General features: G+C 40.8%; 3 protein-coding genes across 4 annotated transcripts; 1 reads left to right on the top strand and 2 right to left on the bottom strand.

Moving 5' to 3' along the window:
- On the top strand, positions 1–5,391 carry LOC4341181 (uncharacterized). 2 transcript variants are annotated; one of them, XM_015788630.3, is made up of 2 exons: positions 1–532; positions 3,485–5,391. In XM_015788630.3, the coding sequence occupies exon 1, from the start codon at positions 185–187 to the stop codon at positions 527–529; it is 345 nt and encodes a 114-aa protein (XP_015644116.1). In that variant the 5' UTR covers positions 1–184; the 3' UTR covers positions 530–532; positions 3,485–5,391. The 2 variants fall into 2 exon arrangements, with proteins under 2 accessions (XP_015644116.1, XP_015644115.1); XM_015788629.3 differs by lacking the exon at positions 3,485–5,391 and adding an exon at positions 2,770–3,050.
- LOC4341180 (protein trichome birefringence-like 24) lies at positions 3,563–6,593 on the bottom strand. Its single transcript, XM_015788628.3, has 3 exons — positions 6,263–6,593; positions 5,116–5,393; positions 3,563–4,620 (listed from the first exon to the last, which is right to left on the bottom strand). Exons 1-3 carry the CDS (start codon positions 6,486–6,488, stop codon positions 3,844–3,846), a joined length of 1,281 nt encoding a protein of 426 aa, XP_015644114.2. The 5' UTR covers positions 6,489–6,593; the 3' UTR covers positions 3,563–3,843.
- Positions 6,594–15,110: 8,517 nt separating this feature from the next.
- On the bottom strand, positions 15,111–20,858 carry LOC4341179 (protein ENHANCED DISEASE RESISTANCE 4). Its single transcript, XM_015789035.3, has 5 exons — positions 20,467–20,858; positions 17,427–19,389; positions 17,167–17,227; positions 16,856–17,079; positions 15,111–15,601 (listed from the first exon to the last, which is right to left on the bottom strand). Exons 1-5 carry the CDS (start codon positions 20,597–20,599, stop codon positions 15,547–15,549), a joined length of 2,436 nt encoding a protein of 811 aa, XP_015644521.1. The 5' UTR covers positions 20,600–20,858; the 3' UTR covers positions 15,111–15,546.
- Positions 20,859–24,395: the final 3,537 nt, after the last annotated feature.

Below are 24,395 nucleotides of genomic sequence, written 5' to 3'. Positions count from 1 at the left end.
GGATCTCCCCCTTCTTTGTACTTTCCTCCCCTTCTCTCACCGCCGCCGCCGTCGTCCGCCGCCGAAGGGGGCAGCCGGATTCCGCAGCCCCGATTCCACCACAGGCCACAGACCCTTCACCCGTGGCTCGGGCCGAGGCCCGACTTCCGAGCCGCAATATTTGGGGAATCATCCCTGGAGTATAATGGCGAGCCAGGAGAAGCCCACCCCGCCTCCGCCGCCGCCGCCGCATCCACCTGCACCGGAGGCCGTACCTCGCGTGCGCCGGTTCGGAGGGGGTCCTCCGGGCGGAGGAGGCGGCGGAGGTTACCCTAACCCGCCGGACGCGGCGATCCCCGACGCGGCGACGCTGCGGGAGCAGTGGCGGTTCGCGGTGCGGCAGTACAGCAGGTGGTACTCCCACGCCTGGGGCACCGCCATCCTCGCCGGCGCCGCCTTCTTCGGACTCGGCTGGCTCGTCAAGGGCTCCAACCCCCTCCCGTCCCGCGCCGAGCACCACGCCTCCAACGCCAAGGAGGAGGAGGGCTAACCGGTGAGAAACCCCTTCGATTCTTGCCTTTTCAGAGTTATTTATTTCTTTGCTTGAAAAGAATGGCGAGTTCGAGCTCTTGATCCGCTGGTAGATATTCCCATATTGGAATGGAATGGGGGTGTTTGGGTAGCAAGACTATCTGTGATTCTGGTGAGCTAGTTTCGATAAGAACTGGTAAAGACAATTTGGGCATGGTTTGGGTGGTTTTTGTGTTTAAGATTAGTTATGAGTTCTAGGGAAGAGTAGGGTGCTACTTTCTGTGTACTTACAAATTAACAAAAGGATGCTGTGAAACAAATGGGTGTTGTGCAAAAATATTGGCGACACTGGGGCTGTTCGGCTTCTTCATTTGCTGTTGCGCTGCAGCCAGCAAGAATAGTGCCTCAGAAACAAGGCCAGCCGCAGTTTCTGGCCTTCCAAACAGCCCCACTGGTACTTTATGCAACTCATGGCCATTTAGGTTTGCAATGTCAACTCTTTAAATAGTATGTTTTCGTGACCATGATATGGTCAGTCTTTGACGTGCTTAAATTGACCAGAGGAGTTTAGGCATCTTCTTACATTATTAGTACTGCTAGTAAGAGAGCTAGTAAACTAATGCTTATGAAGTTGTGCTTTTGTTTGTGACATAAAGCTATAGTATGTTGTTTTCAGATTTATAAGAGTATCCAATAGGTTAAATCAGACAATATTTTTTTCTTGAACATTTTGGATAAATAGGATATGCCGCAGTTGGAAATCTGCATTAGCTCCATCACTTCCCCTCTTTTTGAACTAAACTTCGATTACATAAATGTTGAGTGAAAGTATGATTCTTATTATATCAAATTGTACTATTTTAGTACTAAAGTTTAATTAACGATATTGTTTGGACGTATTGAAGTACTAACTGCTATAATGCTCCTCACTAGGTTTATTTCATAGCACTTTGATTTTTTTCTTCAACTATTACGTGTGATCAGCTTTTGTTCAAGAAGCTTTCAATAGGTTGATCAATCATTTCTTTTATGGAAAAAGTTGAAAAATATGGTTTTTAGCTTCCAAAGTTCCATATTGGAAATGCCAACATTGAATTTTGAGAACTATCTGACAAGCTGGATGAGCTATCTTTTTCTATAATGTTGTTACCAGTTGCTTCAGTTCCTTTAATAGTAGAACATGAACAAGTCCAGGATCTTATTCTGTTAAGTTGCTCCTCTTGTATAAAGTTGCTACCAGTTGCTTCAGATTCCTTCAATTTATAGTAGAACAAGTTCATGACTTTATTCTGTTAAGTTATGACTTAAATTTATCAGCATTGATTAAAATTTTGCTTATAATGGTAATTGGTCCATCACACATAACTAGGGAACTGTTTTCTGTAACTTTGGCAATCCATCGCTTCCAAATAGCTTTCTTTAAACATTTTTGGTATTTAGTGAACAAGTGACCATCTTAATTCTACTTAGTTGTTTTAAGGTTATGGTTTTGTGCAGTGTTTTAGAATAAGGTCTACATGGCCACATACAGGAACGGGTGCCCCAACCTCGTACTGCTTAAGCCGCATAAGCGGCCGATTATACCACATTAAGTGTCTGATTATGCCGCATAAGCGCTACAAGGTGGGGTGACCGCATGAAACCGCATACCACTTTTTAAAACATTGGTATTGTGTGAAACCCTTTTTTAGGATAAGTTTTATAGACAAAATACCACTAAGCTATAAGAAACACTGATTTGATTTGTTTGTACAGTTAGCACGAGCAAACAATACTTGACAGAGTAAGGAAACATCCTACATGTGCATATAGCTAAAGCCTAAAACATCACCAAAATTATATTTGAATTATTGATTGCTTTTCATGAAACCAATTGAAAGACTAGCAATTTGGCTATAAAATTGTGAAGATCGACTATCCGATCCATGAATGTTTTATATTGTTTTAAAATAATGTGGTCTACAGCTAGATTTTATGTTAAACCCTACTATGCCTCTTTGTGAGGTTCGCAGCATCATTTAGTGAACACTTCTGTATATCAGACATTCATATGGTCTAGTTATTGTACTTTCTGTGTCATTGTATTATTTACCTCAGTCTGCAATAGATATATATGAATAATGATATCTTCAAAGTTTTATTATTTTTAGGTTGAAATTGTACATGACAAAATATGTACAAATACCACAACTTCTCAGTGCAACTTAAAACACAGTCATTTTTTGTGTTCTCTTGTTTATTGAGGTTTCTTTTGAGCAGAAAGTCCTTGCTACTCACCGGTGCAAATTTAAAATTAGCCGTAATGGGCAAAGCGAAGATAAGGCAAGCAAGAAGAAGAATTCTGCATCGTGCTAAATGCACATTGTACACTTTTGACTGCAAGACACTGCTCACTTATCTCATCTTCCTCGCCTGTTGTGTATATTTGGTCTAGTATCTGCAGAATAAGAATACGTGGCCTTACTGTTTAGTGAAGCCTTTGGAGTATCCTGTAAATATGGACGAGATGCTGCTGAAATCTAATAAGTGTTGCCCAATTATCTTTGGTTTTTTTTTTTGGTATTTATCATTCTTTGTATGCTTGGATCGAATTATTCGGTGCCGAATACGTCACAACAATAGTGCACCAATGCAGGACGTATGTCTGTACGAAAGCCATGTTCGTTTGTTCATGACGGTGAGCATGTCGCAAGCAATCATCATGCCTTTACAAAAGAGGTTTTCTTTCAATAAATTTCGAGCTTACTATGCACGAGCATGTATGTGCCTGTTTTTCTTTTGTCATCCAACTTGCTCCGCTCCGTATGACATGCCAATTTTCTTCATACAATTTACCAACTATTCTTTACGTTAGAAGCAATTCAGGTATAATATTTCTACATCATTCTCTTGTTTTATTTACACTGTATAATGATGGGCACGTTACAAGTGGTTTCCAATTTTTTACATCATTATCTTATTTTTCACGTTACAGGTGGTACAATTTTCAACTTGTCAAGGTATAAAAGGACTGATCATTTCAGAGCTCAATTAGCTGAAAACAGAAGACGAGTAGCTGATGAGACTTATATTTGACTCTTTAAATCAACTATCTCAAGTTGTACAACACAACCCAAGTTCATAACTGATAATTACGGCCAGGGGACATTCCTATGGCTGCAGATGGGTGCCGCAATCAGACAGGCTACAACAAGAGACCGATACTTACCGACTGGAAATTCTTCAATGAGCGCCAAAAAAGAAGGCACTTGATTATGCTAAGAAGTTTACCTATGTATAATAATCAGGTCTGAATCAACACTTTTTGTCAAAATTTAGATGATTCAGGAGGTTTCAGTTTATTGCCAACATCTGCATGATTATATCGTTCCACGCATCAATAGGACCGGGCAAGCACCAGTGCAGGCAGTCGTTCTGAACTTTGGCCGATGTTGCCTTCTCGAAAGGATGATACGTCCGGTAAGGCCCAGGGTGGCCGTCAGGCCTTTGCAGTGAGAGCTCAAATGTGTCGAGCAGCTTCAGACGGCCGGCGTTGTTGTGCCTGTCGTGCACAACTGCCTTGGCAAACTCTTCTCTCTCGATCCTCCACATCTTCATGTCCGATTCTCGATCGCCGGTTTCCCCTGGCTTGAATGGAACTGTCCTCTTGCAAGTCCCGCCACTGGACCACTCACCATTCTCAAAATGCGACGGTGACCATGTTCTGTAGAAGACCACTGGCTTGTGAGGTGAGGACGTGATGAATTGGAAGGTTTTTCTGAGTGACTTGCGGAAGGCATACTCAAAAGTCAGTTCCGCTACACTCTTGTCCTGGCAATAGTGGCAGCCGGTCACAGCTCCATTCTCCCAGTAGACTGCGGTTTTCGGGAACCATTGGCCTGTCGATATCACGACATAGTCGAAGCTGTTCCATTGCCTTGTCCAGTTTGAGTCAAGAATGTCAAGGTGCAGTTGGAGCTCAGAAGTTGATACTCCATCATCATCCTCAAATATTTCAGCTTCGACAAGGAACGGTGCCCAGATAAGAGAGACTGTGATGTTGTGCAAAGCAAAGTGCCACTTCCTTGATTTGAATGTCTTGTCATGGTAGACCTGAGTAGGCTCTTCAACCTAAATCAGATTATAAAATTATTCACTTCTCTTGAATTTCTGGTTTGTTGATAAGTACTATTACTACAAATTCAAGCAAGCACAGCTGATAGCACATTAACAATATAAATAGTAGCATTGCTCTAAAAAATCTGCATGTGCAAAAAAGCAGAACTAATCCACCAACATCAGAAATTAATGTCGTTTTTCAGTAATAACAAAAACATATTCAGCTCTGACTCAGCGTTCACATAAAAAAAATCATCGACACATCCTCAATCCCACGAAATTTGCCTGGAGAATTGCAAATGGTAGTATAGTTAGAACTAGCTGGTAAAAAGTATGCCAGTGTGCTTATTTTGCTAGTATTTCACTGAACATAGGTTGAGCTTATTAGTGAAGTACTAGAGATAGATTGGTCAACAATATACTATCTTGTAATTACTACACGATGGCAGTATTTTTTTTTCTGAACTATAAAGTATTAAAGACTTCATCACATAAACCACAGAATACCTTAGCAAGAAGGCAAAGCAACGATTGAACGTGATTTCGGAGGATTGAATCACCAATAAGAGCCCAATGTTTTCCCCGCATGGCCTCCAAAAACTTCTCGCCCTCAAACCGCGACATCTCGCAGCCATAGGGCTTCCATCTCCAATAAAGATAGCCACTGTCAGGCCTTCCATTTGTCATACAGTTCTGCGGAGTCTCGATGAAGCGGCAGCTGTTGTTAGTGTAATCAGGGCCAGATGAATCAGGGACCCATTTACCATGGAATAAATCACAACTTCCTGCATTTATCAGGAAATGTATGGTAATTAAATTACAAAGGGAATAATACTATAAGTATATGTAACTAAACATGTAGTAGTATGGAACAAATTGAGGGTACACGCAAAGAGAGCCCTTTTGGCATATTAAAAAGGGAAAGCTTCCATAGCTCCAGATCCCACACCGACACTTCCATAGAGGATTTAACCTCATTTTTTTTTCACTAAACTAATGAAAGTGATCAATCAAAGCCTTACAGCTGGAGTCATCAGGAGTCATCTCTCGCTCAAAAATATTGCAAGGTGACACTGGACCTATTGTTCAAACTGCATCTGGGGTCAGACACAAATCACAAGAATCAAGACTGAGGTCCACAGACCTGGCACCTGAACAATAAACTATATCGGGAGTAATTAACTATAATATCACGCGAACATGATAAGAAGGGAGAAATTAACCCTCTCATTCAGAAATGATTGGATCGTTTTATCGAAGAAGAAAATATTTACAATTTACTCTCATGTGTAATAAACATTTCAGCATTTTCTTCCCTTGTTTAACCAAGGATCCGGTGATCCCTCCATCTTCAAGTTCAATCAATGGAAAATTCTCAGTTACCAAAAAAGATATATACAATTTCTTTTCATGTTCCGAATCCCCTTAATTCGATCAAAAAAATGCTGAATTTGTGCCAAAATATCAAATTGAGAGCGAAAAGTCACACTAATACTCCTCCACTAGTACTGCTACTAGAGTACTTCCTTTCCTTCAGCTGCGTTTCCATGTCACGAGAAACAACCCAAAAAGTAAAGAAACAAAAAAAAAGAAGAAAAACAAACGGTTGAAAAGGAGCAAAGCAACAACAGCATCGATCCCAAGAACATCTCACCGTTGGAAGGCAGCGAGCCGCCGCCGGCGAGGACCGCGTCGTCCCCTTGCCCTAGCGCGACGGCGGCGGTGGTCGTCGTCGACGACGACGAAAGGAGGAGGTACGCGGAGGGGTTGACGAGCAGGCGCAGGGCGAGGCCGACGAGGAGCACGGACAGCAGCAGCTTCAGCCCGCCGCCCCCTGCCGCCTTCCTCTGCTGCGGCGCCGGCGGCTCACCCCACCCCATCGTTCGCCGGAGAAGGACGCGTGTGTGTGCCTCACTCACCACGGACTCCACTGCAGTCCACAGTAGTGGAGAGCAGGTTGATCTCCCCTGAGTCGTCTCGTTGTTGGTGAGTTCGGTGGCTGGAGGAAGAGGAAGAAGAGGCAGGAGGAGGGGCAAAACGGGAAAGAGTGGAGGGTGAAGCGGCGAGGCATAGGTGGCGCCGGGGGAAGCTGCCAACGAGGAAGGGGAAGGCAGTGGGCAGGTGCTTTTTGTGTGACCCACCGCTCGATTCATTTTCAGGTTATTTTCTACTCCCTTCTTTTGCACTGCAGAGTAACAGCACACTCTGTGGTTTTTCACCATGACTTTTTTTTGTGGCTGTGGCTCAAGTATCTTATTTACTTCAGACCATGTAATAGGTTTGGGATATGATTTCTTATCTCTCAAAGGATAAGTTTCAATCCTAACCATTCATTCTTCTCGCTCCATTTCATCGTATCCCTCCATTCATTTCCATTTACCAATTCCACCTCTCCTAACCCATTATCCAAATACACTCTCATTGTTGTTTCTATGTACCTCTGGTTGATGATAGAAGTAAATGATAATTCTCATGAATTATTATTGCCTGATGTAAACCAAATTATGTGTAGAGTAACCATGGTGACATGCTGGATTATGTTGGTGATAGTTCATTATTTATCCATACAGTTCAATCAAAGTATGTTTGACTTTAAAATGACGTAGGCAAAAGTATATATTTTATCCGTATAGTTTAATATTGTACAATTTAGCTGAAGGCGACAAAGCTGACGAAGTGATCCACAATCTGTTTTTATTTCAAGAAATAGGCACATATAATTTAATGTATTTGCCTATCTTAGAACAGTAATAGGATATATCGTCATATCTTACATTAAAAGAAATATTTTTAAAAATGAATATTATATTCTAAACAATATTTTTTTATTGTAAATTATAAACCTTGTGTTGTGGAGTAGTTTTTCTAGTAGATTCCAAACCAAAATTTCTACTTTTTTAATTATCTTGTACTACCTCTGTCCCAAAATAAGTGCAGTCGTGGGAATCTGTGTCCAAAGTTTGACCGTCCGTCTTATTTGAAAAATTTATGAGAAAATTAAAAAAAAGTTAGTCACACATAAAGTACTATTCATGTTTTATCATCTAGTAACAATAAAAATATTAATCGTAAAAAAATTTCAAATAAGATGAACGGTCAAACGTTAAACATAAATAGTGTAAAACTACACTTATTTTGGGACGGAGGGAGTATTTTTTAAGTACTCGTGTTGTAGGGAACTATCTATATAAATGGTTGATCAACGAGATGACCCCTCCTAATTAATAAGGTACAGGTGTAAGTTAGCAAATAAGTAAAAAACTATACTTAGAAACAAAATTAAAAAAAATATTAAAAAAAATAGAAGAGTTAATCGACGTATGTATGCATAAAGTCTGATAAAGCGACCAAATTCACAAAAATTAAATAGTATGTGGACACTTAATTTTGTAAGCTAGCAAGTAAAGTGACAAAAAAATCAGAAAAAAAAAAGAATCATCAGCACGTACGTACCTAAAACCTTTTTTCTTCTTCCCTGAAATAACCTTGGCCCCAACAGGTATTATCTCCAGAACCGAGGGAAAGAACGTGATACAATATGCACGTCGCGTGTAAGCTTGACACGGTTTCATGTCCTATATGACCCGAAAGAAGATCACGTACTCATCACGTGATGCGTTGCAGCTGTGCGTGCGTGCTCATCTCGGTGAGTTGGTCATCTGATCAGTCCATCACCCACCGCCCGTGCGTGCACCAAGTCGATCAGATCACTACTCGATCTCTGGAATCTCTCGTCACCCAAGCAATCAGCCATGGCACTATATAATGCTCCCTCTCTGTTTTTAAATATTTGACACCGATTTTTCTAAATATGTTAGACCGTTTGTCTTATTTAAAAAAATTTAAGTAATTATCAATATTTTTCCTATCATTTGATTCATTGTTAAATATACTTATATGTAGACATATAGTTTTACATATTTCACAAAAGTTTTCGAATAAGACGAACGGTCAAACATATGCTTAAAAAGTTAATGGTGTTAAATATTTAGAAACGGAGGGAGTAATATATACAGTGTGTTAGCTCCGTTTTTAAATACACTTGTGTCGTATCCGTGCGTTGTAATGGGATTGAAACTACTGTGTTTAGTTTTTTATTTGAGTTTTTTTGGATGAGGCGGTTTCATTTGAAAGGCGTTTTTCTTAAAAAAAAACTACGATGGTAGGTGAGGAGGACAATTCCTCCACCTTTAAACTAATAAAAATAACGCTATTAATTTTCATAATAATATTTGTATTTTAGAAATATTATAATTATTATTTATTTTATCGTGGCTTTAAACATGGTTTATATTACTACATATTTACATTAAATTTTTAAGTAACATGAAGCCTCAAATAACATCGTAGGGAGGAATTATTATGAGTGTTATTCTACTCATGTTATAACTCTCTCCCCTCTCTCTAAGAAACAATGTGCGGATCTCATGCGTCTACGTTTTCTAAATATAAAATAAGCAAGTTCGGATTCAAACATCTTCCGGTCTAATGGATATTCAAGTCCTTAATGGAAAAAACACAATTTCAAAGGCTATGAAAGGCGTTGCTTAATATTCATGGTTTTCAGTTTAGTGAATATAATATTATACTACAGTTTTGTAACTGATTATTAGACTATCACCATAACTAAAGTAGGATATACATGAGAGAGGGAGGGAGATAGTGGGGAGAACTCACCAGCGAAGTCAACAGTGACTTCCTCGATGAGCTCTCCACGGCAACATCTCTCTCAATAGCTGTGACGTCGAACCTCCATCACGTACGTCATATTGAATCTCGAGATTGGGCAAAAGCATTCAATAGGAGGAGGTATGGCTAGTAAGGACAGGTTTAGAAGGAAAGCTAAGATGGTGAAGAACCGACAATGGGATGGAGGAGATGGGTATGCGGTGAGGCGGTGGTGGTGTCGATGCTACTAGAGATAGGGGAGGAGAAGGAGAAAGGGAGCATGCAAAAACTTGCCAACGTTGGTGAAGATGGGTGACAACAGCATCACAAAGGAGGATGGGGAGAAGAAGTGGAAGGATGTGGTGGAGATGAGTCGTCGGTGAAGTGGTGGTGGTGTCGGTGCTGCTAGAGATTGATAGGGGAGGAGAAAGGAAGCATGTAGAAACTCACCAAAGCTTGTGAAGAGGGGTGACGACGGCATTGCAAAGAAGTATTTGGAGAAGACGTCACGGGGAAGGTGTGGCCGATGGTTCTCACCGACATAGCGGGCATGGTGAGACGTGCGGGGCAAGAGAATTAGGTTGTGATTTCACGGTAATGGAGAGAGAATGAGGTCATATAAAGTCTATATGCTTCCATGTGATCTACTAGATTTTCCAGGAATTAATCGACAATAGAGTAGTAAAACAATTATGCAACCATCGAATAAGAAACTCCTTTTTATTGAATTGAACCTAATATTTCTGAGAGAATCAAATAAGAAGCATTTGTCTCCATATATAACTCTATCAAAGGGCTATCGCACGAAAGTTTGTGGGAAGTCTAAGTGTGCGAATGCCTACACTTTCTTTTTGCACCATGTTAAATTTTGATAAGTTTATCTATCCAAATTTATATCCGATTCCGATTCGAAGTCTCATTGTATCGCTTAGGCTTATGTTTATAAGATAAAATTTAAATTTTAGAACTTAATTTTGAATTTGATTTTTTTCATCATAGTTTATTTACAAATTACAACATTTGCTTTTAAGTCGCTAAGGAGACATATATAAAATTTATACTCACAAATATTTTTTTATTTACCAATAAGCGATTCAGATAATCATATAATTAAATAAGCGAAGCAATGCGACTGTCGGATTCAAATAGTTCTTTATAAAATGTTCTACATTAAAAGTTTTTTTATATAAAATTTATATGTGTACACTTTATACGTATAAATACGTATAGAGTTGTCTTGAATAACTTTTCGTATTGGACCAGTTACACTTGGGATAGACCGAAGGTGTTGTTAGTCCATTAGACCAAGCCCAACTTACCGGGTGCTCCGCAAGGAAAAAACCTCTACCAGCGAGCATAGTTGACTCTACCTCATTATTTATTTTAGAGGAAAAAGTACGAATTACCCCCTGAACTATCGTGGTCGACCGAATTACCCCCTAAACCAGAAAACCAGACATTACTCACCCCCGAACTTTTAGTACCAAACGAATTACCCCCCTCAACACTGTTTTGAGCGGTTTTGACCAGAGAGTTTGCACACGTGGCACCTATGTGGCAATCCAGTCAGCAAATAAAAATAAAAATAACTCCCTTGGACCCACCGGTCATACCTCTCTCTCCCTGATCGCTCTCTTTCTCTCTCCCGTGTGCGCGCTCAGGCAGGCGGCTCCGCTCCGCCGCCTACTGCCGGGTTCGCCTCCACCACCCGTCGCCCGGGCGAGGTCCGCCTCCGTCGCCTGCTGCCGGGTTCACCTCCACCACCCGCCGCCCGGGCGAGGTCTGCCTCCGCCGCTGGCTGTTGGGTTCATCTCCGTCACCCGCCGCCCAGATGAGGTCCGCCTCCGCCACCGGCTGCCCGGTACGCCTCCGCCACCCACCACCCAGGCGAGGTCCGCCTCCACCGCCGGCTGCCTGCCGCCTCCGCTGACATACGCAAGAGAGAGCAGGGGGGAATCACAGGATTGGGTTGAGGGATAGGTTTGACAAGTGGGCTCAGGGAGTTTTTTTTTTTTGCTGACTGGATTGTCACGTTGGCGCCACGTGTGTAATTTCTAATCAAAACCACTCAAAACAGTGTTTAGGGGGGTTATTTGTCTGGTTTCAATAATTGAGAGTGTAAAATGTCCGGTTTTCGAGTTTAGGGGTGTAATTCGGCCGACCACAATTGTTAGGGGGTAATTCGTACTTTTTCCTATTTTAAAACACAATACAATCCCGACGCTAGTATAATTAATTACGTGCACATTTATCCATATAAATATGTATATACACTCTATTCATGTTAGCACCCTTTGGGACTATAGCTAGACCGGTATACCTTGGATTGAGAAAGTTGTTGATGAGTATATCATCTAGCACTGGAAAAATAATAAGCTATGAATACAAATATGCATGTCAAGTCTATAACTTGCACATCATCGTAAGTACGAATATTTGTGTTTAAGTTAGATTTTTAACATGGAGATGAACAGGTTAAAAAAGAATCTAATTAGTTATTAGTTGGTTGAGTTAAGCTTACTTCGTGATCTACCTTCTTATTCCAGTAAAGCCGGCTTTGTTCTTTTGCATTATTGGATTGTAAAAAAAAAAGAGAAGATGACCAATTAAGAGAAATTAAGGGTATAGGAAAGAAAAGATTATGAATGAGTAGTACGCTATGGAACGTGATCCTCTAACATACTGCCTTCTAACTTTGAGAGGATGACATGTAGACCCCATAGATAATGGACCCACATGTTAGCCACCCACGTAAGAGGGCACTACGTCAGAGAAGCCTCTTCCGTAGCTGTGCGCAGGTACCGTCAAGGTGATTGAAATTTTCAAACAAAAAAAAACAATCAGGGATCACCTTTACCGCGGAGATACACGTATGCATGATAGCGCTGACACGTGGGCCATACCCCACCGCTGATCTCATTTCTTTGCGCGTGCGCTACGGACGGATGGCACAGCCTCGTCATGCATTTTTGTTTTCTGAAAAAGAAAATTAATAAAGGAGAGAAAGAAAGCATGTGGCATCCAAAGTAAGCACCGACATCGGCTTTAATTTACGTCTCCAAGAAGCATTCCATCCGGGGCGGATCTAGCATGGAAACGACAACTTCCATAACTAAGATGCCGTCTCATATTCGATATGAAAGCATAAGGTAACTCGCCATGTCATCCCGTTGTAAATACTCTTAGATGATAAGTTAGGTGTTTGTTTTTTACTTATATGGTACCTTCTACTATATAAGCTACTATTGGATGATAGTAGTTCATATAAGTATTTGAACTTTTTTATTCGAAATTTTGTTAAGATAGATTTACACATTCATCCTATCCTAATTTGATATGTAAAAGAAAAAACTACGGATATATACTATGCTAAGTTTCACATAAAGTTGTGTGATAAAGATGAGATGGTCATGCATATATCTGCAGCTTGTTTATGTAAAACTCAATTAATATACATGGTACATTTTTTTAGATAATAATATACATGATACATGAAAATTGATGAAAAATACAGTGCGAGCATATATTAACAGAAAATAGAAGAGGGGGCACAAGATGACACATGAATAGATTGTGAGTTATGGCAACCCGGCCCACACATACAATCATATCAAGCAGACATTAGTTACACCTTTGAGACATAATCCATCACGAATTGATTTATTGTGGTTGGGACACGGCCATTATTTTGTGCGTCCTCCGTGCTCAACCTTTGACGGAGCGCAATAAAACCTAGCTACACTAGCCTACTATAGTTTACCTCTATCCTAAAATATAATAGATTTTATTATAATAGCAATCTTTTCGTTAGGAGCTAATCCCCGGGAGAGTCCCCGTCATAGGATCAAGAAGGCCGACTAGAGGGGTGAATTGGCGGTTTTAAAACTTTTAACTAAAATAAGTTATATATGCGGAAGCGTAAATCAAAACGGTTTTACACAATTTAAGGCCTAAAATAACTAGTCTCAACTAATTGCTGAATTGCACCAAGAAGCTAGATCTATACTATAATAAAGACACACATGAGCTGAAGCAAACTAAACAGGTTGGGGCCCCGACCTCTCTCTTCCACCATCTCCCCTGTACCGAGGCACTCCCTGCATCCCCACCGTCAATCCACTAGCGTTGTTGTTAAGGTACTCATGGTGTCGAAAAGAGAGGGAATAGAAGAGAGGGGAAGAGGAGAAGGGACACTAACACCACATGGGTCCACTGTATTTTTTTCTTTCAAATCTAAGTCCAACTGACACGGGGTCTCATTTTTTTTTCATTTTAATTTTATCTTTACTTCTAGTGACATGTAAGCGACACATCAGTTGAAGACGATGTCAACCATGCCATGTTGGTAGTTGAAACCATATTGAAAACTGTCAAAGGGAGTTATTTTGTACTGGTTTCAATACTTGGAGAGGCGATATATATGGTTTCGTGGTTGAGATACGAATTGGATCAGGCATATATTGGAGGGAGTTAAAGTAGACTTTTTATCCTTCGTAAATTGCTGTGCTTTCTTAGATGCAAAGTTGTAATGTAACGCTGTGCAGTGACTACAAGTAGTATTTAGGCCTTATGGATTGGGCCTGGCCTGCTGGATGCTGAGCCATTATTCCTTGTCTGCTTTTCCCCCCTCGCGTGGATTTCACGAGCTGGCCTGGCCCACTATGATAAGCCTCCCCCCAACTTCTGCGCTACTGGAAAATGGATAGGGGGCAAAGGGCACGTCGTCGACGGCTCGCCGTTGCCGTTCACGCCGCCGACAGAATCTCCTCCAAGTCCGCTTCTCACCTCCATTTCATCCGCGGGCGGTAACGCTATTTTCAGTCGGAGGTTTCATATTTATATTCCTATAAAAAGTACCATACAAGCGATAAGATATTTAAATGGCGGAATCAGGCATGAGGCAGAGCTAGGGCTTGGGCCCCATACCTAGCTCCATAATCCCCATTATAATCTTGAAAAATGCTATGTAATTTATAAAAATATTTGAGATCCCATTAGTTCAGTCCTAGGCGTGGAAATTTTCTATTGATGGTTAAAATAGTCCATACAATATAATATTGTTTCATTTTTGTTGCTTCATAAACAACATATACAGAGACAAGTTACGTTGAAAATATTGTGTATATAATTTCATCTAGCACACGAGATAGCCTAGGCCTCTAGGGGGTTTAATGGATTAGTTTGTAGGAAAGTCAAAATCATCAAATAAGCTAAAAGTTCTCTAAATTAATAAAAAAAATACAAGTATAAACGTAAATTGCATTTACACCAATCTTAAGTCCAAACTTAAGTTATCCGGTGACTACATATCTAGACTAATCTCCACGGACCGAGACTACAGGATACTATTGCAGTGGTATCACGACAGTTGGACCAAGTGGCGTAGGAGTTTTTTTTATCCAGGATATGGGTGGTGGTCTAGACTACTGATTGATAACCACTAAGATATATGTTTCTTTTAAACTTTTACGCTTGGGAGATATTTCTAGTTGTTTCTTTCTTCTTCTTTTTTTGGCCATGTGCATTTTATATAGAGGTAAGAAGTGACTCGGTTTGATTGTACATCTTGATGCAATTAACTTAATTTACTAAAGCTTCCATTATCTCGAAAGAATACAGATCATCCCTTCATGATCTCAAAACTGAGGCTGTTAGTCTCATGGACTACTGTTATTGTGCCACGTTGTAGGACTGTTTTTTCCAAGTCAGTAGCAATGTGTCAAATACTTCGTCAAACATACAATAGTGTACCTTAAATATAGTCATGCTCAGAATCAAGAGATTGTTACTCTTGCAAAAAAAAAAGAAATAAGAAAAAAAGATAAGGCAGCAAGTTTAGTTCAAACCATCCCCAGCAACTCCTTCCTGTACCTTCTAATTGAGCTCATTTTGATGCGTTTTGTCATGCATTTCAACATCATTCTTCGAAGGTGCATAATACATGTTAGAATGCAAACCAAACAAATTCAATTGACTACCTCCCTCCTCCCCCCCCCCCCCCTAAAATCATTGTACCAGGTCGAAAAGAAATCACAAATACACTAGAAAACTACAAGAATGCCTCCATATGACATCTGAAGGGGCAGCACAATCAGGCAACAAGAAAGGAGGACGATAACTAGATTCACGAGCTAAACTAGAAACAGTATTCTTGGAAAACTCAAGTCACCCTGTTGTGACTTGTGTGAGCTGCAGCTATGAGCTATGGCATTGGCTTGTCCCTTAGCATCTCCAGAGCTTGTGAATGTATTGTATTGACCCGTCAGTTTGTCACTGGATGATTCTTGGGACTCGCATGCCAAATCCGCGCCTCATTTTCTCCACACTGTAATTGTAATCAATCGTCAGAATAGTTACATAACAGATTCAAATAGCACAAACCATTCAGAAAAAAAAGGGTTATGGCCGTGTGGGCCAGAGTAGAAAAACCACACCAATTCAACAAATAAAGAACATAATGTAGTTCCAAGACTAATGCAGAAATTCAATCCTTGAAAAGAGTATCAGAGATTCAGTATCCTGTGTACCAGGATTTTGCAGTACATAAAGGCAACTGGAGATGAAATGAATTATCTTCACAACACTTGTTTAGTCGCAAGGATAGTCGACTAATGTAGCTCTGATATTGATGACATATTTTTGCAAAAGGATTTCTGAAACTATGCATAACTATGATTTTGGAATTGCCTACTGGTGGTGGCACTAGACACCAGGCACGTTATAGATCTGAGGCCAATGCTTTTCTATCATTTCTATTCACTAGTTCACCATAATGACGTACTTCCTCCGTTTCACAATATAAGTCATTCTAGTATTTCCCACATTCATATGGATGTTAATGAATCTAGATGGATATATATGTCTTAGATTCATTAATATCAATATGAATGTGGGAAATGCTAGAATGACTTACATTGTGAAACGGAGGGAGTATATATTAATATGAAAAAAAGAATAGGGCCACAAAAAATAAGAAAGATGAAATGTAGTAGGGCATTACTTCACAACAAGATTCCCAATCCTTCTAACACTTACAAATCTTGCTATTTTTACCACCCTGATTCCTGGACATATTTTAGGGAATGTTGATCAAATTAAAAAAATGTAGTGCCACAAGCCCACAATTACTTCTGACCAACTCAACTGTTGTTAGGCTGTATTCTTTTGTGAAAGGTTTAGAAATTATACTGGGCAGATGGGTGTAGCTGTAGCATAACATGGCATTATGATTATAATCTAACAATCTATATAACCCATATACATCACTGTGTGTCCAAATAGATGACTCTAAAAAAGAGCTAATGGTGAGCACAATCCATTAACATATTTTCCATGATGTCATTGGATTTGTAGAATAAGTTTCCTTGGAAATAGATTTATATGATCCTATGTTGTTAAAAAAAATGGTCCAGGATTAAGTTGTATCACCACAGGAATTAAGAGGCATCGCAAACAAGATTATAGCAATAGCATCTGTCATATTAACTGCAGTTCAGGAGCTAGCCTTGACTACCGAAATAATCTAGATTAATTTGCTTTTGCAGAATTTAAAATGATTAGAATTTAAAGAGATACTTACGTCGGTGCAAGCTTGCCAAGGCCATAAAGCTCTTCACCAGAAACTTCATCTGAAACTTTCCCAGAATTTTCAACTATATAAGATCTGCCAGGGGAATCAGACAGTCCTCGAGACACAAGTAGATCCAAATCCTTCTGATGAAGTTCTCTCCCATTAATAAATATGCCGGTGTTTCCACCACCACAGTTCTTGGGCATAGGATAATTGAACTCTGGAATATAAGGCTGCAAGGAAAAAAAACAACTTAGAGATTTTATCGATAGGATAGCATACAGGAAGAAATGAACAATATCCAAGACAAGTGTTCTTACAGGTATCATGCCAAGGCAGGGTCGCCCCATAACACCCCAGAACCCAGCACGATAATCATACCTAAGTAACAGAACATCAGATCAAAATTTTGTATACTCAAATATTCAATACAAGAAAGAAAGTACACAATAGAATTTTGTTATATTAATGTAGGCGACTATTTAAGTTTCTTTTCAAGATTACTGAAGCATAACTGAAATGCAGGAATCAAAATATAAACCAAACATAGTTTAGCACTCTGCAGCCTGAGGAATTTTACCAGTAATCACCAGGACAGATTTCTCCAGCTAGCTTCTCAGCCTTCCTGACTGCACGGTCAGAGATAGGAAAGCCATTAACAAAAATCCTTGCTCTTCCATTGCGTGTTCCATTGTTCATTTTGAAGCTCCTTTTAATGAGATTGGTTAGAAATGAATCGCCTGCCTTTGTAGACCTAGTATGGCCAACATTTTGTGGCAAATTTAGCATATCTTGTGCATATAAAGTATCATCAAACTCATCGACTGGAGACTGTGTCTCATTGGCTACACATACATCTTTAATTGAGTTCCGTTTGCAACTTTCAGTAAATAGGATAGCCTTTTCATGTTCAGAATGGGTACTTCTACTTCCCTTTCCAGAATCTTCCGATGGTGAGAATCCACAACGATCATGATGCGGTAAACTTGGTACATGGGAAATTACATTGGCTTCAGAAGGAAGATCCCTGGACTGGGGAGTATTTTCAGAATCAGTCCCTAGAGGAGTGTGTTTGCTATCTGATTCACTTGAATTTGATTCTAGATCTTTTTCTTGAGATTCATGACTTCCATTAGAAAAACAATATTGTGGAAGCAACCTCTCATCAGCATTAGCATGCCCATTGTTTCTCATGCTATCACCAATACCATTTTGCAGTGCAGCAGATAAATTTATACCGGGCGCAGGTTCTGAAACATTGAGCCTGCTTCCATCAAGGTTGACTAGAATTGCATGTGAGCATGATCCACACATCAGCTTATACTCCTTTCCCAACAAAGAATGTTTCATTGGTATTCGCAGCACTTCATAGCAATTGTAGCATATGGTGAAAGGGGCACCACCTGCAATCGGCTCACAAGTTTGTGCCGGTTTCTTCCTTACATTGGTCCTCAGGTGATTCCTCTGTAAAGAAGTATTAGTACCTCTTGAAGTGTATCTCTGCTGACCATATAGGGGACCCTCTACAGGATATGCTCCATAACTGTTCATAAGGTATGGTGCCCTTTGATCAGTAAAACCAAGGGGAGTTCCCTGTACAGGCAAAAACTCTCGGTGGTAACAATTGAAGCAAGAACAGACGGGCTGATGGTACAAGCCTTCATGGTGACATGAGAGCAAAGGGTCAGGATCATGATGTCCAAAGAAGAAATTATCAACATTTCTGCAGGGGTAACCAGCACCAGCATGATAGCTAGAGGCTCTCGCATGCGGGATGGGCTCTGCATATCCATGAAGATTCTGTCGAGTAGGCAATGGAGCATGGACTTGTGGGATATTAGGACTTTGCACATTCAAGGATGGCGAGTGATGAGAACCATTCCAATGCAATACAGATGGATCATGCCTCAGCTGATTTGGCTGATCATGCGCACCATGTGAACTTGAGGCATCTGCAGGTCTATTAGTTGTAGCACTTCTACTTGGTGCATCAGTAACCTCACATGATTGCTGCACCTGGTCTCTCAACTCATCAAGCATCTTCAAGAGCTCAGCACGATCTTTCTCAAGGCCCCTAACTCTGCTTGGACCATCCAAGTCCCTATCATTGGCATGCTCCCTGTTGGAGAATCTGTATTTTGACTGTAATTGGTAGTTGACAAGGCTTTCCGCTTGGTAAGAGGTGGGTGGAATTCCATCGATTGGAGACCTCGGAGATATGTCAGATATACCTCTTCCTCTTACTGATTTCATCATGTCAGCATTTTCCACATTACGGATGCGCATGTACTTTGCCTCCCTACCATCGTTTCTAATAGTAGCTTCACCTGTTGAAGTACTTGGACCTCTTGCCATTCGATTGTCTTCATGGTTGTAAACTGATCTACTGTGCAAAGCTGAAATTCTATTGGGTATAGATCTACCATCAGCGGTAGCACCATCCATTGCTTCAGGCGCCTCCGCAACACTCTCTAGTACCTCAAGGTACTTCACATGTCCATTATCAGAGTTATCAGAACCTTGGGCTGAGTACTTCTTCTTTGCTGAAAAATGTTCAGAAGATGAATGATGTCATCTCAATATTCAATTGACCACTTCATTCCTAACAAAGGAGGGTTAAAGGATGCAACTCATGCAAGTCAAATTATGTTATTATTAACTAGGATATGACAAGGATGTGCTGCACAAGAAGACCACTTCTCCAAGCCCCAGCACCAATGGCATTGCGATTGACCCCCCAAAGCAACGTTGGCAAGCACAATTGGGGACTAAAATGCAACTAGAATCCCATAATAATCGCAATCCACAGGATTTATATAAAAACTACTCAACCATCACCCAAAATCTTAAGATATTTAGGTCAAATCCAACCCATGTTTTGTTTGTCAAGCCCCATGTAATCTATTCAGGAAGGCATAGAAGTAACTGCAAAAGAAGAGAGAACGAGTCTGCAATGGTGTAGTTGGCAGACTGGCAGCCATCTTTCAAGTTTCAGTGAGCAAGATTTTTTTCGCAAATATTAAGATTACATCAGTGTAGAAATTTACATTTTTCCAAAAGAATTGAGTAAACACTATCTGCCCATTGTAATAAGGCACTAGGTTGAAATTGATAAAAAAAAGTTCGTTTCAAAGAGGGCAAGTTGAGAATTCAGATTAAACCCTCAAAGTACAGAACTTTCTTGAAAGCATAAAACAGCTGACAATATTTGTCGGCATTAAACAAAGTCTTCCTAAAATTTGCTGCAAACATGACGACTAGTTGAGCAAATCAAAAATTTTCCGCAGCCGCAAGTGTCAGTGTCACCAAAGACAAAGTCCATGTGCGAACTTTGATGCACCAATAATCCCGACAATTCCCAAATCCATCACAGTTCAGCAAGCACACGAAATCAATCAATCAACCAATCAATTAATTAACTAACTAACTAATTAACCCGGATTCTTTGCAGAATGGGTCGCAAGAGAATGAACAGAAAAAACGAGAAGAAAAAAAAATCATGCAAACTATACTACGAATGCAATCGACGATCAAACAGAAAAAAAAAAGGCCCCAAAATTCAACCAATTGGCTGCGAAAGGGAACCACACGGCGAGGCAATGAAGAGAAGGGCGGCGCACCTTGGAGAGCGGCGCCGCAGCCGCCGCAGACGTAGACGGAGTAGGCGGGGAGCTCCGGCAAGAACTTGTCGCACTTGGGGCACCGCACTAGCCTTATCCTCGCCGCCGCCGCCGCGCCCTCGTCCCCTTCCATTCCCGACCTGCGGCTGCTCCCACCCTCACCACCGCCGCCGCATCAAACCAAGGGAAAACGAACGCCTCAAGAACGAGCACCAAGGCACCCAAACCAAAAAATCAAGAACGCCAAGAAGCCCCCAACCACGAGCAGAGAACCGAGACGAGGCCTTGTCAGGAGGCCATTGGCGGCGACTCGTGGTTCGGAGGGAGAAGAAGAGAGGGAGGAAAAGATCAAAAGAGCGGGCTGCTGTTTGGCGGGTCGAGGAGAAGAAAACGAAGCGAAGAGGAAGGGTGGTTGCGAAATAAATCGAGGTGGTCACGAGGCGGCGAAGGCCATCGTCCCATCTCCCGCGGTCTGCACTGCTCAGCTTTTCCCGCGGCTCGCGGCTGCTGCGGCGGTCGTCTTTTGTGCTGCCTGCGACTGCGACGAGGCACGCTGACGCAGACGGCGCAGTGGTGGTGGGCGACCATTTCGGATTCTTTTGTTTGTTTACTTGTTTTTTTGCACGCAAAGGATAGGTAGTTCATCACACACACGTTGCTCCTACTACTACGATTCTGGTTTTCGCGAGCTGGCGATCGATGGTGGTGACGCTCTTGTTGTACTTGCGGCAGCAATTTCAGCGTGCCAGAGATATCACATGGAGAACCAAATCTGGAAAAAGGAAGAGATGAAGAGCCAAACTTTTCAACCACATTCAATTAATTGCTTACTCTTTGTAGTTTCAAAAAAAATATATTTGATGGGCAAGTACTCGAGTGATATAGGGTGGAAGCATCTTCTAAATAAAGATGATATTAATGGCAAACTATGTCTAACTACCCGCCAGGCCACCACCGATGCCCTCCTCGTCGCAGAGCGAGCTACTAAAAAGCCCACATAGAACTAACGATTGTGGGATTCAAAATAGCGTCTGAGCTTTAGAAATGGCATGAGCGAGGAGCAGGAACAAAGACATTAGAGGCGACGCCGTGACGAGCCATCTTACATCAGGGGTAGTGGCAAGTGGTGCGGGTGAGATAGTGCGGTGATAGCACAAAAGAGCCGAGGGCCCGAGATGGTAGGGAGTAAGACAATAAGGGCGAAGCATCACAGTGAATGTGCGGCGGCCCATGCTTCTCGGTGTGGGTAGGTCCAAAGACGGATCCAGTATGTGTGCTGGGGGGACTCGAGTCCCCCTACCCTGCTGGATCACCATTAATAGAAGGAGAAAGGGGAGAGGGAAGAAGAGAGAGAGAGGAGAGAGAGTAGCGGGGCTGAATGACTAAGAAGGAGATTTGAGTCCCTCCTCTAATCTTATCTTATATCCGTCCGGGTCACTATGGATGTTAGTTGATAGGCTACTGTAAGTTGGTAGGGACGACTAACTGTGCGCGGTGGTCTAAATCTAGGCCACGAAAGGGCATATTAGGTTAGTTGGGCCCTTGTGGTGACGTGGCAATACAGATGATCGCAGTGGGTAGTCCTCTCAATTGCTAGACATGCCTCTTTCTCTCCTTTGGTGCCCCTCACTATGTCCCATCAGCTTCCAAATATGGTCACGGGGGAGTTTCAAGATAGGGGTGGAGGTGGTGCCTAGAAACTAAGACGGCTAAAAGTCGCCTCTCTTGATTCATGTGGACATGGCGGCTACTTCCTTCGATTCACAATGTAAGTCATTTTAGCATTTTCCACATTTATATTGATGTTAATGAATCTAGATAGATATGAATATAGGAAATGCTAGAATGACTTACATTGCGAAACGAATGACTTACATTGCGAAACGGAGGGAGTACAATGGAGTCGGCGTGCAGAGGTCTCTTGGAGAAATGTGGTCTGCCCGTCAGTAGGGTAAAGAATGTGTGTTGGCAAAAATTGGGTGGTGGAGGGGTGTTGGGGCTTTTATGATAAGGTGGTAGGCAACATGCAAAAATATATAAATAGTAAACTTATCCTTATAGTCAAGTATATCAACTTCCATACATCAATCAATGAAACGGAACATTATATATTAGGGGATGATGTGAAGAAAAAATATATCATCCTTAAGTTTTTTCTCCCAAAACTCCCAAAAAATGTATAATAATATGTCATAGGCAAAATATATACATATATTTATCAAATATGCTAGTATTGTTTGTCTGTTTATTTAAATATATGATATTAATTTGCTTTATACACATATTAGACTATTGCATAATATCAGAAAATTTTGGGCACTAATATATAGACAGTATAAAAGTAGTGGGTTGTAGTATATTATATACCAGTTATATATAAGTTAAAAGTTAACTATTATAATTATAGTTATATTTTTTAAAAAATATCCAAATAACTTGTGAAAGGTTTTTTTGATAGTCCGTTTTCTAGATATCGAAGTTCAGGGTAAATGGACATGTTTTGTCTCCGTCTTGTATTGGACAGATTAAGAAGCGTGTACAGCTTACTTTCTGGTGTCTAAATATGGGAACATGTTTCCAGGCTGTCAAGGATATTATCGCACCAGCAAATCAGTCAGAAGTACACTATTCAACGTATACAAGTAACAGGTGGAGAAAAGGTCATGAATCGCCCACGTAAAAAATGTTGAATTAACCAGCTTATTAATACGGATTAACTTTCTGACTTGAGTAGCTGTTCCATACACTGCCGGAGAAAGGACCTTCCCTCCCCGTTCGTAACAATATAGTCATGGTTATACAACCGCCGATTATACAATTGGGACCGTAAATTTATGACTGTAGACCATGAATCAAGGATTAAAGATCTTGGTTGAAATAACCGGACCAAAAATCATCTTTAGTTCCCACGTGGCTGAATTTCCCATCTGTACTCCTTTTTTTTCTTTTATTTTTAATTATTTTTTCTACTTATATTGATTTCAAACCAATCTCAACAACAAAATCATCCCCATTAACAAAACATCACAAAATTATCCACAGATTCACAGATCCAATAAACATACTCAAATTGACATCACAAATTCACATATCCACAGTATGAACAAATTCACAGGAAAAATTTGCATCCACATAGCCCGCCTCCGATCTCTGCACAGGCCACTGCCCGGTGCTGCTCCCCGCCCGGCGTGGCGCTGGCCGCCGCCACCGGCCCCCCGCCGCCGCCCGACATGGCTGCTCGCCCGGCACTGCACCTCGCCGCTAGAAAATAGTTAAAGATGAGAGGATGAGAGGATAGAGATAAGATAGAGAGAAGAGAGAGAGGAGGAGGAAAGGTAGTTACGGATGAGGAGGAGGTGAGGATAAGTCTTAGGAATTATATACGGTGCACCGGGAATAAAGTTGGTGGGACACCTGACCTATTTTGAACCGGGACTAAAAATGATCTTTAGACTAAAGATCGTAAAATTTTAAACCGGGACTAAATATATTTTTTCTACATCTAACTAGCTAATCCTAACCGCTATAGAGAAGATATTACTAGGGAAAACTGATCTTTGATGGGTCATGCAAAATCCACATTAGTACTAGTTCGAGTAGGAACTAGGACTAAATAATCCTAACCGCTATAGAGAAGATATCACAAAGTTCCTACTCGAACCGGGACTAATGTAGATTATACATGACCCATTAAAGATCAGTTTTTCAGTAGTGATATCTTCTCTATAGTGGTTAGGATTAGCTAGTTAGATGTAGAAAAAAATGATATGTAAGTCATTACATATTATTAATTAAATATTATCTATTGTAAACTCTAAAAATAGATTTATTATTTTTTAAGAAATTTCTCTGTATAAAGTTTTAAGACAACAAAAATATACCAAAAAGTTAGCCAAAAAGCACTAAGTGTTGTGACTTTAGTTATTTTG

This window comes from Oryza sativa, chromosome 6, assembly GCF_034140825.1.
Source record: "Oryza sativa Japonica Group chromosome 6, ASM3414082v1".
NCBI lineage: Eukaryota > Viridiplantae > Streptophyta > Magnoliopsida > Poales > Poaceae > Oryza > Oryza sativa.
Note: the sequence above shows the minus strand (reverse complement) of the source record. Positions and strands in the feature narration are given on the sequence as shown.

Coding starts and splice junctions, on each gene's coding strand:
- LOC4341181 (XM_015788630.3), top strand. CDS start 185: ATGGCGAGCCAGGAGAAGCCCACCCCGCCTCCGCCGCCGCCGCCGCAT.
- LOC4341180 (XM_015788628.3), bottom strand. CDS start 6,488: ATGGGGTGGGGTGAGCCGCCGGCGCCGCAGCAGAGGAAGGCGGCAGGG. Junction 5,394..6,262: donor CGGCTCGCTGCCTTCCAACG/GTGAGATGTTCT, acceptor TGATAAATGCAG/GAAGTTGTGATTTATTCCAT. Junction 4,621..5,115: donor TGCTTTGCCTTCTTGCTAAG/GTATTCTGTGGT, acceptor AATCTGATTTAG/GTTGAAGAGCCTACTCAGGT.
- LOC4341179 (XM_015789035.3), bottom strand. CDS start 20,599: ATGGAAGGGGACGAGGGCGCGGCGGCGGCGGCGAGGATAAGGCTAGTG. Junction 19,390..20,466: donor CTGCGGCGCCGCTCTCCAAG/GTGCGCCGCCCT, acceptor AACATTTTTCAG/CAAAGAAGAAGTACTCAGCC. Junction 17,228..17,426: donor ATCTGTCCTGGTGATTACTG/GTAAAATTCCTC, acceptor TCTGTTACTTAG/GTATGATTATCGTGCTGGGT.